The following is a 14,048-nucleotide window of genomic DNA, read 5'->3' on the forward strand; positions in this document are numbered from 1 at the left end:
ATGCTGCGTACGTCAAATCGAAAATCTGGTTTGGTACAGGATATGTAGGAAGACAGCGCGAGCGAGAGTTTGAACGCCAAAGTGTGGTTGTGGTTGTTTGCGGTGGCCAACAAAATCCTAAAACTTAACATTCCATCAAATCTTTCAATTTGGAAACGATTCCACTGGGTGGAAAATGAAAGCACGAATTTGTGGTTTTTGATGTTATTATTCTATTGTAATCTGTGAAGCATAATATCATGGTAGTTCGGAACAAGGCGGAAAATTGCTCTGTGTTCAAACATTTGGTCGAGTTTTTATCGATTTCCACTGCAGACGAGTCGAAAGCATGTTGAATGAGAAGTGAGAAGTTATATGTTGCTGTTTTAAAATAAGCAAACAGAGTGGAAGTGTGTGATTTTAATGGTAAAAATGATACAATATGGCGATGTGAAGCAAAGTATGGAAGAAAGTGTTCCCCGTGTTAAGCCTGCACTTCCAGCCAAGCCAATCAATATCCCTCCCCCAAATCATCAGCACATTGTCGTTGCGGGATCCGGCGGGATAAGCTCCATCTCAAACAGCGGTAAAGTGAAACAAATTCGGAAAAACTTCAATGCTGCCAAATCCTTGGATGGAGATACCTTCGATGGTAGTAATAGCAAACGTCAGTTTCCGATATCACATGCCATCGCTACTTCCGTCCCAGACGAACAGCTGCGGCCGAAAGGCGGCAGCGGTGGTGGGGGTGGGGACAGTCTAAACACCCCGACGGCTTCGTCCTCTTCACCAAGAAAAAATGAGACGGCGAAAAAGTTTGCCGACAAAAAGACAACCCCCTCTTCGCCTAATCTTGGCTGCACAAACGACTGCTGTGGAATTATTTTAAATCCAAACAAACAAAGCTTGCAACATTCCAAGAACGGCACCAATTGTAGTCTCAGTAGCGCCGGTACAGTGACCAACCCGTATGGGAAAACATGTCTGGGTACCGAAGACACAAAACAGACGAAAACAAGGAAGTTTGAAGACAATCGGATAAAAAGCTCTAGTGATAGCGTTGATAGTTCGCTTTCTTCGAGTTCTGGGGGCTTCAGAGATGCTGACTTCATAGCTCGTCAGGCTATGGCATTCGAACTATACAAAAATCGTGAAGTGGCCCCATCCACCAGCAGTAATTGTATAACTAAACCTCCGCAACATATACAGAGCATATCGCAATATCAGAAATCATCGAAGCAATTGGAACAAATGTTAGCACAACGATTAGAGAAGAGCCTAGCACTGGGAGGACCTAGTGGACCTTCCGCTGCCGTTGTTATGGTCGGTGGGACCCCACCGGTGTATCCAAACACTGCCACACATCTACGAGCACGCAGCATCGACACAGGAATTGCTAACTCCAATCTCAGCACCCCCACCAGCACGGGTGGCTGTTTTCTGGGATCCAGCACCATTCCCAAACAGATCCAGCAGAAACTGCAGGAGGAAATGAAGATGCAGTGCAAAAATATAAAAGAAAAATTCCTCATCGAAAAAAGACATCCTCAGGAACATTACAAACCGGCCTACAGAGAACCGGCAGTGGTGAGTGTATTTAGTAGGATGTAGACGATATTGTTTTCAAAATTCGAGTGTTCATGCAGGCTCACATACTACATTTGCTGAAAAGTCCCAGGATTTTTCATGAAAATAACCGTTTTTTGGACAAAGCTGTATTTATTCCTCAACATAGTTTCCTTCGAGAGCAATACACTTGGTATAGCGCGTTTCCAACATTTCGATTCCATTTCTGTAGTACCAGTGTAGTGTCGTATCTATGTCTTCGAAATATGTCTCAGTGCCACTCTGCAGACTGCATATTGGACTCAGGAGTGTGGTAATGGATCCACGTTTCATTCATTGTCTCAAAACGTCGAAGGAAGTCCACTCGATTACGCTTCAACAACGCCAAACCGACTGTTGAATCATCAACGCGCCGCTGTTTTTGATCGACAGTCAGCAAACGCGGCAAACATCGAGCGGATAGCTTTTTCATGTCTAAAATGTCGTACAAAATGTATTCCACTAGTTCTTTTGAAATGCCTACGGCCTCAGCTAACTCGCTTAACTTCACTTTACGATCGTTCAAAACGAGTCGATGTCCTTGTTTTACGATTTCTGGATTCGTAGCCTCTTTTGGCCTTTCAGAGTGAGGTGCATCTGCGGTGCTTGTACGGCCAATTTCAAAGTGGAATAACATTTCGTCAACCACTGCATTGATTGATAAAAACAATGTTTGATCAAAATACGATATTCCACTTTTTCCATTTTCTATACGAATGCTCAGGTAGTGACACTTAAACAACTGTAGTTTGTGAACAAATTAACGAAATGTCATGAAACTCGACACATATGCTACTGACAGATGAACCTCTCGAAATGAAACTTGTTCATTTTTAGTGGCGCCATCCGTTGAAAAACCCCGGGACTTTCCAGCCCATGTAGCATTATCCTTGTTATCATCGGATTCAGTGCGAACACCATCACCAGGAATTCAGAACGAAGATCTTCCATCGCTCTCGTCCAGCTTTGACGACTTTCTGGATACTAGATTAAAACATATTTTTTCCATTTGGAAAACGCTTACGTCTATTTATGCGGATAACCAATCGTTTCAATGAACATTTGTTCGCATAGCTAGACACAGCAGCGTAGTGAAGGTAGGCAGCGCCCCTGGCAAGCTACGAAAATGGCGTCCCAAAATACCACTTTTTTAAAATTTATCACTACAATTACACTTAGGTGCCTACTCTATCAAATTTCTTTCAAAAATCCTATTCAATTCAAACAAGGAATGTGTCACCCATATATAGGTGAATGCGTAGCGAAAAAAATCAAAAGGGTATTGGTGTGATATGATGTTGGGTGTTCCAATTTTTCGAAAATCAAAGAGAGTTTATTGGTTTCATGTACGGAAAGAAGCAACTACTCATGATGAATGTCTTTTTACTCAATTAAAAGATGAACTATAATTCGGGGGGAGAATTGCTTTTAAAAATTGTTGGATTTTGGCACCCCAAAGGGTCAGCGCCCCCGGCAAATGCTTTTGCGGGGTAGTTTGCCACCCGCAAACTACCCCGCTGGCTAGACGTAATCATCAGGTTGCTCTGTCGGTAGCGTTAGTATTTACAATTCCGATAATAGTCAAAACGTCTCCGTCGGTAGTCTTAGGAAAAAATCAAAAATGTTTGGAAAAAAATTAGTGAAATGTCTGGAAAAGGTGCTCTTGATTCGTTGCGTGTCTAGAATAGTACTTTGTCCTGAATACTCTGGGATATGATAAGAACAGCAGGTTCGTGTTTTTTTTTCTCAATTAATTGAATTTGTAAAGGCGATCTGCAATGTTGGTGATTTTAGTAAACTGTTTTACCGATATCACGATCAATCGCATAAAGATGTGACATACTCCAACGGTATGAGTAAATGCTGAGTATGTGGAATAATTCGATGTCGAATCCGTTATAATACTAAGAACCAATATTATTTTAATTTTACTACTAATCTGATTGTTCCATTATCTACTTGAAGATTCAAATGCAGAAATTTAGGTAATTATAACATTAAAAAACTCAATTGCTTCACTTTATTCATCGCAGTGCAGTGTACAGAAAATAGTAATTGTATGAGCAGCGTTTCAATGGTTTCTTATATTCATCTATTAAGAAACACTAAGTTATAAGACACGATCGTGACAGACATGTTTAGATTCTTCAAAGAATGTGATTCAAGTGTAGATTTAGCTGACATAATACATAATACTGACAGTTGTTGATTTTCGAACGATGGAGCTGTATGGAACTACGTCTGTTATACAGTGATTTGTCGGAAAGTTTTTTTCAAAATTGCTCAAATGTTTTCGAACAAAAATGCGTAGAATGCAAAACGGCGAAAAGTCGATTTTGTTCTTTTTGTCGCTTACAACATGGGCAGTTTAGACGACATCTGGGTGATACTGCACATCAGCAATTCCAAATGAAATCGACAAATGACAAAACATGAGTATATTTGATTCGGATGAAAGTGTGTATTCCGTTTGGGTTACAGGAAACATTAGTTTTCCACAGGTTTTTTTTCTCAGTGTACATTTTTTTCATATTCAACCATCAATACTCTATAACTCTTTCTAAGACACTATTTCGGTACGACTCATAGTTTTTGAGATATAAATTATCAAAGATTTCTCTTACTCAAATCGATACGCCCTTTTCAAAAGTTATGCTTGAGTCAAAAAAATCCCAATTGCTGTGGAAAACTCATATTTCCTTCAACCCAAACGGAATACACACTTTCATTGGAATCAAAAATACAAGTTTTTAAAATCTGCATTTTTAGGACGATTTCATTTGGAATTGCTGACATCGATCACACCAGCGCGATATGTACACTTTTGGGTACCGTGCTCCGTTCAGCGGTATCACTCTGGAGGAGCACACTGCCATATCGAAAGGGTTATTCAAGTTGAAGCATATAGAATTAGGAATCACAAAACCTGTAATATCCCGGGATTGGTTAAAGATACAAAAAATGTCTTTGTATCAAAATGCAGATAACTAATTATTCTTTAAATTTAAAAGAATATTCCGATACCCTTCATCAAAGTACTCTGTAGGTTAACCTCAATGGCCATTTTGACGTAGGACTACGTTTTTGATTTCTATGGGTCACTCTACGAAAATGTAACTAAAAATTAAGGGATTTCAAATGCATACTACGCAAAACTGTTATTACGTTATATGTTATACTATATACAGGTCAGACTCGATTATATGTGATTCGATCATATAAAACTTTGGAGATTATATACAGTTTGGGAATTTTTTGTTTTTTTTATTTCAAATATGGCTTATCTCATGAAGAAATGTAACCTTTCAACGTTAAAGTGAAGTCAAAGTGGCTAATACATGTACAGTGGGGTGGAAATCGTGATTTTTGAAGATGTTGCTTGAATTTTTCCAGGACTTGTTTATATCGATATTGCAGCCAAATTAAGAAAGATAGAAGTTGGGCGTCAAAGAACAAATTGTAGAGCGGTAAAAGAACTTCAATTTAATTGATAGAAACAATCTAGAATATCAATCTCAATTGAAACAAACAATCTGATTCTTATGGACTCAAAAATTACTGAACCGATCGACATGAAAATTAGTATGGCGCCGGGGAGGGTTTTTATGATAGTTCGAGACCCCTCCCCCCTATATAAGGGGGAGTCTGCTATACAAATGAAGCATAAATTTCTGCATAACTCAAGAACTAAGCAAGCAAATAGAGCCAAATTTGGCATGCTGAGGTTTTAGGGGGCAATGAATGTTTCTATGGTGGTTTGACACTCCTCCCCCTCTCTAAGTGTTAATAACTCCAGAGCTAATCAAGCAAATGGAATCAAACTTGGCATACAGAGGTTTTAGGGATCGATAAACGTTTCTATGGTGGTTCGACACTACACCCCCCTTTCTAAGGGGAGGCTACAATACAAATGAAACACAAATTTCCGCATAACTCGAGAACCAATCAAGCAGTTGAGCCAAATTTGGCATGTGGAGGTTTTAGGGTAAACTGACCAGACGTCCCGCATTTCAACGAAATGTCCTCTTACGCTGGACATTTCGTTGAAATGCGGGACTGTCCGTCTCACGAAATGTCCCGCATTTGGCAAAAGAAACGAAAATGTCCCGCGATATCAATATATTTCAATATCACCATTGATCATGTTGATTTTCTTAAATGAATGAACCTCAAAAAAAAATTTATTTGGCAGACTGTTCAAGAGTGCTTCTAATGCATCTGAAGATTAATACGTTGAGCTGGTTTCATCGCACCGACATTGGGCTTTTTGTTTAAAGAGTGTCAACTAGAAGCAGCAGCAACAAAATTGGAAAATGATTTTTATAATAGTCCCCTATTGATCCGCAGGGACCAACGTGAGTCAGACGAAAAGTTCAACTTTGGTCCCCTACCTCGGTCAGGGCTTAACTTAAATAAGCCGGAAGAACTAGTGTATACTCGACAAGAAGAGGCAGAGTTGTTTGATACAGTATCGTAAATGAGGCACTGGGCGGTCATACGGAAGTTGGCCGGAACCTGAACCATGGCTGATAAAAAGATGTATATCGGCGTGTTATTTTACCTTTTCGTAACTTTGGTTGTCGCCTGTCTCTCTATTTTGGACATTCGCCCAAAAGTTTTCTATCGGGCGCAGCTGGGGAATGTTGGGAAGGTTGGTGGTCTTCGCGACAATGTTTATCTCCAGCCGATCCATCCTCCAGTGATCGTGGCATAATGGGCTGATACCAGGTTCGGAATAAAGACCACATCATCTTCATAACTCCGGCAGGCACTTCGTACTATATATCTCCCCGTTCACCATATGACTTGAAAGAAGAGGGGCTTGGACATTCCTTCCACGTCTGTCAGAGAAGGAACTTCTTCGAGAACTTGATGTGAATGATATATCTGACGTCATCGCTTACCTGGGGAATGTAAAGTACCCGGTCCCCTGCCATTCGTTGAATTCTTGCATCAAGTACGTCTCTGATTGAGCGAGTGATTTTCGGGTGTAAACAAAATCTAAACCACCGAAAAATCACAACTGAATGCCGAAACTCAGAAAGAAATAATACTGATCAGTTTAGACTCGCTAAACTATGGTTTATGTTCACATAACGTATACACATAACCAGTGTTTGCCAAATGATCCTCTCTTTGAAAAAATCGCTTTCGTTCGTTCAAATCTTTCAGGAAACATTTCCCCCAGCGGTATTCTTTTGTTGTTATGTGTTGCAAATCACGACACAAAAGAGAACGAGACAACTCTGCATCGGCTCGCACTTTATTGCACACCAGCATGCAAGCAAAGCTATCATATACGCTTTTGGTCAGAAAGCTTATTTTCTTCTTTGCCTCTATCATATGCATATCGACCTTTCCATGCATCATGAAACAGCAGGATCGTACGGACCACGCAAAGCGAAATATTCATATTCAGCTAATGTAGCAGATCCTGAGTCTAGCAGTAGCAGTCTCAGAGAGTGCAAACTATATGATAGAGGCTAAGGGAGGGTAGTCAGATTATATTTTCCATTTTTAACGCCGCTATCCCTTGAAATATGTATATTCATATAGAACGCATAGTTTTACTAGCAACACCGATCCAGTGAGAAGCAAAAACTCTCGCGTTTTATCTCTTTTCCCATTCGCTGCTCTCCGCAAATGGTGACTAAATGATGACGTAATTTTTCTTGTATCATTTATTGCTTTGCACTTTTCTGTGCAGTAGGTTTCGCTATAGTAAAATGGGACGATATATGTGGTTCAAACTTGTATGCAGGCTTCGAAAATGGTATGCGATGTTTGATACAGATCGGATATGCAATCAACAGTCTTCGTTCCTCTCTTAGTTTAATCACTAAATATTACCAAGTGATTACTGACATTCATACAAGTATCTGAATGATCCTCTCATATTTGGTCATATGTTCGTGAGAGTTTACTTGCATGACACATTGTGTATCATTCGATTTTGATCGAAATCCAAACACTGCACATAACGTTTTGTTTTTTGTGTCCCGCGTTAGACCTCTGACCATCTAGTCACTTTATTTTAGGGGGCACAAAACGTTTCTATGGTGAATTGACACTCCCCCGTTTTCTCTAGAGGGGGGTGGCTGCCCTACAAATGAAACGCAAATTTCTGTATAACTTGAAAACTAATCAAGCAAATGGAACCAAATTTAGCATGTGGAGGTTTTAGAGTGCGATAAATGTTTCTATGGTGGTACATACCCCTTCCCTCCTCTTTAAGTGGTGGGCTGCCATACGAATGAAAAAAAATCGGCATAACTCATGAACTAATCAAGCAAACGGAAACAAATTTGGCATATGGAGAATTTAGGGGGCAATAATTATTTCTGTGGTGGTTTCACAATCCTCCCCCCCTCCAAAGGGGAGGGGAGCTGAATAACTCGAAACCAAATTTGGTATATGGAGTGTTTTAGGGAGCAACAAATGTTTCTGTGGTGGTTTGACACTCCTCCCCCTCCATAAGGGGGGAGGCTGCATTACTCGAGAATCAATCAAGCAAACGGAACCAAATTTGGCATGTGGAGGTTTTAAAGGGGGAATAAATGAATAAAATAACGCATATGTAGCTTGCTGACAAAGCCATTTAGCCAGAAATGAGCCTCATTGCTGAAGATGATTTTGTGATGAAAATCATCATTTTCTTCATAGTTCGCCAGAGCCCAATCGGAGAAGTTTTGGCGCTTCATATGGTCAAGTGGTTTTAGTTCTTGAGTCAATTTGATTTTATAGGGATATAGCCCAAGATCTATTCGCAAAATACGTCACAATGAGGTTTGCGAGATGTCCAGTTGTTGAAAACTCCGAAACGTAATTTCGAATATATTCACATCCGGCTGCGATATTTTTGTTGCTTCGTTGGCACGGGAACATCCAACAGTGAAAATGTAGGCTCATATTTGGTCATTCAACTATCCACAACGATTGTTATGGACGAAAATTGGAGTAAACGCTCTTAAAGTAGCCGAATCCGAATTTCGGTAGAATTTCAATAATAATTCGGCGTTGCTCGTTCGTGTACTTCATCACGATGAAAATGTTGATTTTGACCAACGTTTTGACATTGACAGATCATTAAAATGTTTAAGGGTTCGTTCACACGAAGACACAAAACTGTCAACTTGCGTTTGCATCGTTTTTCCGGAACTCGATTTGAAATTAGTACAGTTATAACCCACCTCAAAGTATTTTATGTCAACTATATATGACTTTGTGAGCTAGTAACTAATACGTCAAACAACTATGTCTCTTTTTCAGAAATTTACTCAACACTCTTCATTGGAAGCCAAAGATGCAGGACGAAATAAGGTGAGGTGCTAATTAATCTTTGTTTATTCGCTATAATTCAATTGATTTCCGAAGAGGAATTCAATGTTAGACTGCAACTCAATCGATCACCTAGCCTTGCCAGGTTCCATGGCTCAACATAACCGAGCCCCGCAGATGCAAAATATCCACGCTGCTTAAAGTAGTCAAACAAGTTTTGGAATGAAAAACAGTTTCACTTTCAACCGCAAAGTGCTGTCAGTACCCAAACCACGTCTGTGAGTCGGTTTTATGCTGTGCAGATTTTAGTTTTGCCGATATCAGACTGAAGAACGAATGGAAAAGGAAAACCTTCCGCGCGAGCGAATGCATTCAATACGGTTTGGTGCGTGAAGGCAATGGCAATCCGTTTTTTTCGATGCAAATATCTACGTAACTTGTGGAAGCAAACAAATCAACAGAAATGGAATACTTTACCGGCGTTATATAAGTATCGTCAACTGTGGCTTCTCGGAACAGTTTTCAGAGCTGCTTTTCCGCGGTTTACTCTAAGGTAGAAAGGGTAATATTTTCAAGAGATTCGATTATAATCGGGGAACGGAAATCAGAATCAGGAATCAGCACTACGCTATTATGAGCAAGCTATGTCCAAGACGCTTAGAAGTATATCATAAGGTGGCCCAATTAGTCAGAACCACTCTGATGCCATCTTGAGAGTATATTTGATAAGTGATAAAAAAAATTAAAATGCTCCTCACATTTGTTCTTCATGTTTAAAATACAAATAAAAAATCTCCAATTAAGACGTGGCAAAATTGAGTGTAATGTTCAAGAAATTCTTAAAAAGAAAACTGAAACCAGTTCACAAATGTTAACAGAAAACAAAAAAAAACAATCCCCTAGTATTTGGTATGGCTCCCCTTTGCCGTCCGGCACTTCCTACAAGCGCCGAGGCAAGATTTCTGGTAACTGTAGACCACTGTAGACTCCGTAACCGTCGTTTTGAGTTCCGATTCGTTCCCTGGATTTTGATGGATGGATGGTTCTTGATTTCGCACCATAGATACTCAATAGTGTTCAAGTTCGGTGATTTCAGAGGGGTTTTGAGTTGATTGGGACATTATAGAGAAGGCATTCCCGCACCACGAAGTCAGTTTGCTTCGGATCGAATTTCTGAGACTGCAGAGACTGCAGGTTATGTTTCAGGAAGATCAATTAAGCCATCTTGTCCATCGCCGAATCGATAAACACCATGGTTCATCATCATACATCAACTGACTACCGTCGTATTTTATTGTGAGAACCAAATGCTGAATCTGGAGCACCGATCCTGGTTTCCTATAGGCCATCTGTCTTCCATTCAATTCAAAGATATTGGTTTTCGGCTCATCCGTATAAAAGACCTTGTTCCAGAACTCCTTAGGTCTGTTTACATATGACTTAGCCAACTGTAGTAGGATTGGGCGATCTTGCATTTTCAGAAGATCGATCTTTTCCATTTCATAGGATTGGGCGATCCTGGATCGATAATTAGAATTTCAGTCCTTCCCTCTCCGATTTCTTGGATATATTCATCCTACTCCACAATGTCGCGAAAACCGATCTTTTTTTTTCGAACTTTCCGACCATCGAAAAAAAATGTAAATTTGTTTTTCAGTGAACATTGATTTTAATCTCACCAAAAACCACTTGACAAATTTCATAAACATTGGATCTCCTTCAAGGTTGTCAAATTAGTGGTCGCAAACTTAGGAAAATCAGTTTTGTAAGTTTCACACGATTGGATTCAACGGGATTATTGTCAGCGGAGTTCTGGATGAATATCAGTTGTTGAATTTCTAATAATAATTTTCAATTAATTTATTCAATTAAATAATTCCATGACGGTTCGAGATGAACGATCTGGAAAATACATTTTTTCTGGGCTTTCAAGTTTTTTTTTGTGACTGTCATTCTGACGATCAAATCAAATCGAATAAATTGTAAAAAAGGCATTCGATTTTTCAAAGATCGATTTTTTGGTACCGTTTTAAAGGGTGTGTCACATCAAATTGCATCACGGAAAAAACGCTGTAGAAATTCGCCCAGTAGACCGATCCTTTTGAAAATTTTAGACAGTAAAATAAAAACTATTAAACAACTTTTGGCATTTTCTTTTTATTCATACTTCGAGCCCAAGCCCGTATGCTCGCACCTTCCTCTTTACCCGTCCATAAGGTTCTGTACAACGTTAGGTTGTAGTTTTTTTGAACAGAAATCCATTTTCTCTTGAAGTCCGCCTCCGATTTGACAACTTTTGGGTTCTTCCGGAGTGTCTGCTTCATAATCGCCCAATATCTCTCTATTGGGCGAAGCTCCGGCGCGTTGGGTGGGTTCATTTCCTTTGGTACGAAGGTGACCCCGTTGGCTTCGTACCACTCCAACACGTCCTTTGAATAGTGGCACGAAGCGAGATCCGGCCAGAAGATGATCGGGCCCTCGTGCTGCTTCAATAGTGGTAGTAAGCGCTTCTGTAGGCACTCCTTAAGGTAAACCTGCCCGTTTACCGTGCCGGTCATCACGAAGGGGGCGCTCCGCTTTCCGCAAGAGCAGATCGCTTGCCACACCATGTACTTTTTGGCAAACTTGGATAGTTTCTGCTTGCGAATCTCCTCCAGAACGCTAAATTTGCCCTCTGCGGAGAAGAACAACAGGCTCGGCAGCTGACGAAAGTCCACTTTGACGTAGGTTTCGTCGTCCATTACCAGGCAATGCGGCTTCGTCAGCATTTCGGTGTACAGCTTCGGGGCTCGCGTCTTCCCCACCATGTTTTGCCTTTCGTCGCGGTTAGGAGCCTCCTGAACCCTGTATGTACGCAGGCCCTCCCGCTGCTTGGTCCGCTGGACGAATGAACTTGACAAATTCAGCTCATTGGCGACATCCCGGACCGAACTTCTCGGATCACGTCTAAACTGCTTAACTACGCGCTTGTGATCTTTTTCACTGACGGAGCATCCATTTTTGCCGTTCTTCACCTTCCGGTCGATGGTTAGGTTCTCGAAGTATCGTTTAAGTACTCTGCTGACCGTGGATTGGACGATTCCCAGCATCTTACCGATGTCCCGATGTGACAACTCCGGATTCTCGAAATGAGTGCACAGGATTAATTCACGACGCTCTTTTTCGTTCGACGACATTTTTCCAAATTTACGAAAAATTGACAGTGAAGCATGGCCAACGTGATCTATATACTCTTATCTGATTATAAGCGAAAGCTGAAGATATAATTCCTAAAAATTAAATTTCTACAGCGTTTTTTCCGTGATGCAATTTGATGTGACACACCCTTTAATCAGCGAATCGACCCCTGCGCCGTTTAGAAAATCGATCCATCAAGATCGATCTTTTTCTAAAGATCGCCCGATCCTAAACTGTAGTCGTTTTTTTCATATATGTTTTGAGATGAAAAACTTTTCACGGTAAACACGACCTCTCAGATTGTTCCTGTATGCTGCTCTCCGGACAGTGTCTGCGCAGACAGGTGCCCCAATGTTGCCAGCTACTTCGCTAGACAATGTTTGTTCTAGGGTTCTTTCGCAATGTTCGAACAATTACCCGTTCATCATCAGAAGATAGGATCCGTTTGCGTGCTCTACCGGGAGATTTTCCATGGTTCCTTCGTATTTCCTTGTTTATGTTTTTCCTAATGAGTAGATTGGGTTCTTCCGATAACAGCTGATATTTCCCGCAATGTCTTTCCACGGCAAGTCTTACTTATTATCATTGTAAGTGTAACAATATCTATTTCGTTGCTCCATTTTGATAAAAACTTTCAAAAATCTACAACAAACAAAAACCAACACTGCCCAAGCAGTGGTTGGATGTTGACGTCACACACTGACGAAAAAAAGTACGCTAATTCGCAAAGATCTAACTAAAAAGGGTAATTTGTTTGGAGAAATTTAAGGTGTACACTCAATTATGCGATGCTTAGAATAGAAATCGTTTTCAATTTGTTGGAATAAATAATTAGCAAAAAACTATTCGCGAAATTTTCCGGCGCGCTTGGAGAGTATCTCCAAGTAGCATGTGTATATTCAATTTTGCGATTTACTGTATCGTGAATTGACCCCCATTTAAATCAGGAATTGATGTTTGTATGAAAAATGTAAAATGCAAGCAACAGAATTGATTTTGTATCTAAAAGAGTCATCTGTTAATTCCTGGATTTCACGGGTTATATCCACTCCCAGTCATACATTTCCTCAAATATTTTAATATTATTTCGAGCAATATGGATATGTTTCATAATACATACTCAATTTATTCAGTAAGCGTATGATATTATCATTTTAAGTATCAGGCAGGATCGGGGGAAAGTCACTTATGCCGAATGAGAGGGCGCTGTACCGTGTTTGGCATAGAAACGAGTCGTCAAATGCTGGCTTTAGCTGGACACTCGTGTGACCAATCGTTGAACCAATGCAAAAAAGCGTGAAACAACGTACGATTATTTGCGAACGTCTGTGCATTATTCAGCGGTATACGCAGTGGAATTGAAAATAGGAGAAATAAAAGCAAACTTGCGAACGCGGATAACCGGCATTTGTCGCTTCAACGTCTTTGGAGCAACAAAGTGGAAGCCATATGACCATATGGAAAAATAATGGTACATTTTTTAGCTTTGAAAATGTGTGAAATGAATAATTCAGTACATTCAAAATATGTGAAAGGGTGCGGTATCCGTCTTCTGCGGACGATTTGTTCTGGATTTATCATCGCCCCTGATGACGACTAAGCCGTTAATCAATGATAAACCTTTGTACACAACACGTGAATAAGCAAATTCACTACAGCTATCTAAAATCACCATTAATGAGTATCTTTGTTACGTAAATCGCACAAATTAAACAAATTGCACATAAATTAATTTCTTTTAAAAAATGGACAGAATAAAAGAACTGACTATTGCTCATCGCACTCTGTTTATATTGTCCCATTTATATTTTGGCTAAAAACGTTAAAGTAAAAGTAAAGAATTCGGTAATTCTGAAATCACTGCGGCGCATGTCTGCGAAATTGTAACATTACGAGGGTGGAACTACTTTTATGAACATTTGGTTATGCTTCGCAGTGATTGTGCGTTTTTGGGGGTTTTGTAATGAAATATTTATTTTTCGCAACGGGAAATTTGTGCTTGTAGAAAG

At 40.1% G+C, this 14,048-nt stretch overlaps 1 protein-coding gene across 1 annotated transcript in view; it reads left to right on the forward strand.

Moving 5' to 3' along the window:
* Positions 1 to 14,048, forward strand: part of LOC129761975 (ras-GEF domain-containing family member 1B-like) — a 100,515-nt gene continuing 86,467 nt past the window's right edge. The window contains exons 1-2 of the mRNA XM_055759858.1: positions 1 to 1,566; positions 8,854 to 8,904. Coding sequence (XP_055615833.1) covers positions 403 to 1,566; positions 8,854 to 8,904 — 1,215 coding nt within the window. The 5' untranslated portion in view covers positions 1 to 402. The remainder of the gene's footprint in view (positions 1,567 to 8,853; positions 8,905 to 14,048) is intronic.

This window comes from Toxorhynchites rutilus, chromosome 1 (assembly GCF_029784135.1).
Source record: "Toxorhynchites rutilus septentrionalis strain SRP chromosome 1, ASM2978413v1, whole genome shotgun sequence".
NCBI lineage: Eukaryota > Metazoa > Arthropoda > Insecta > Diptera > Culicidae > Toxorhynchites > Toxorhynchites rutilus.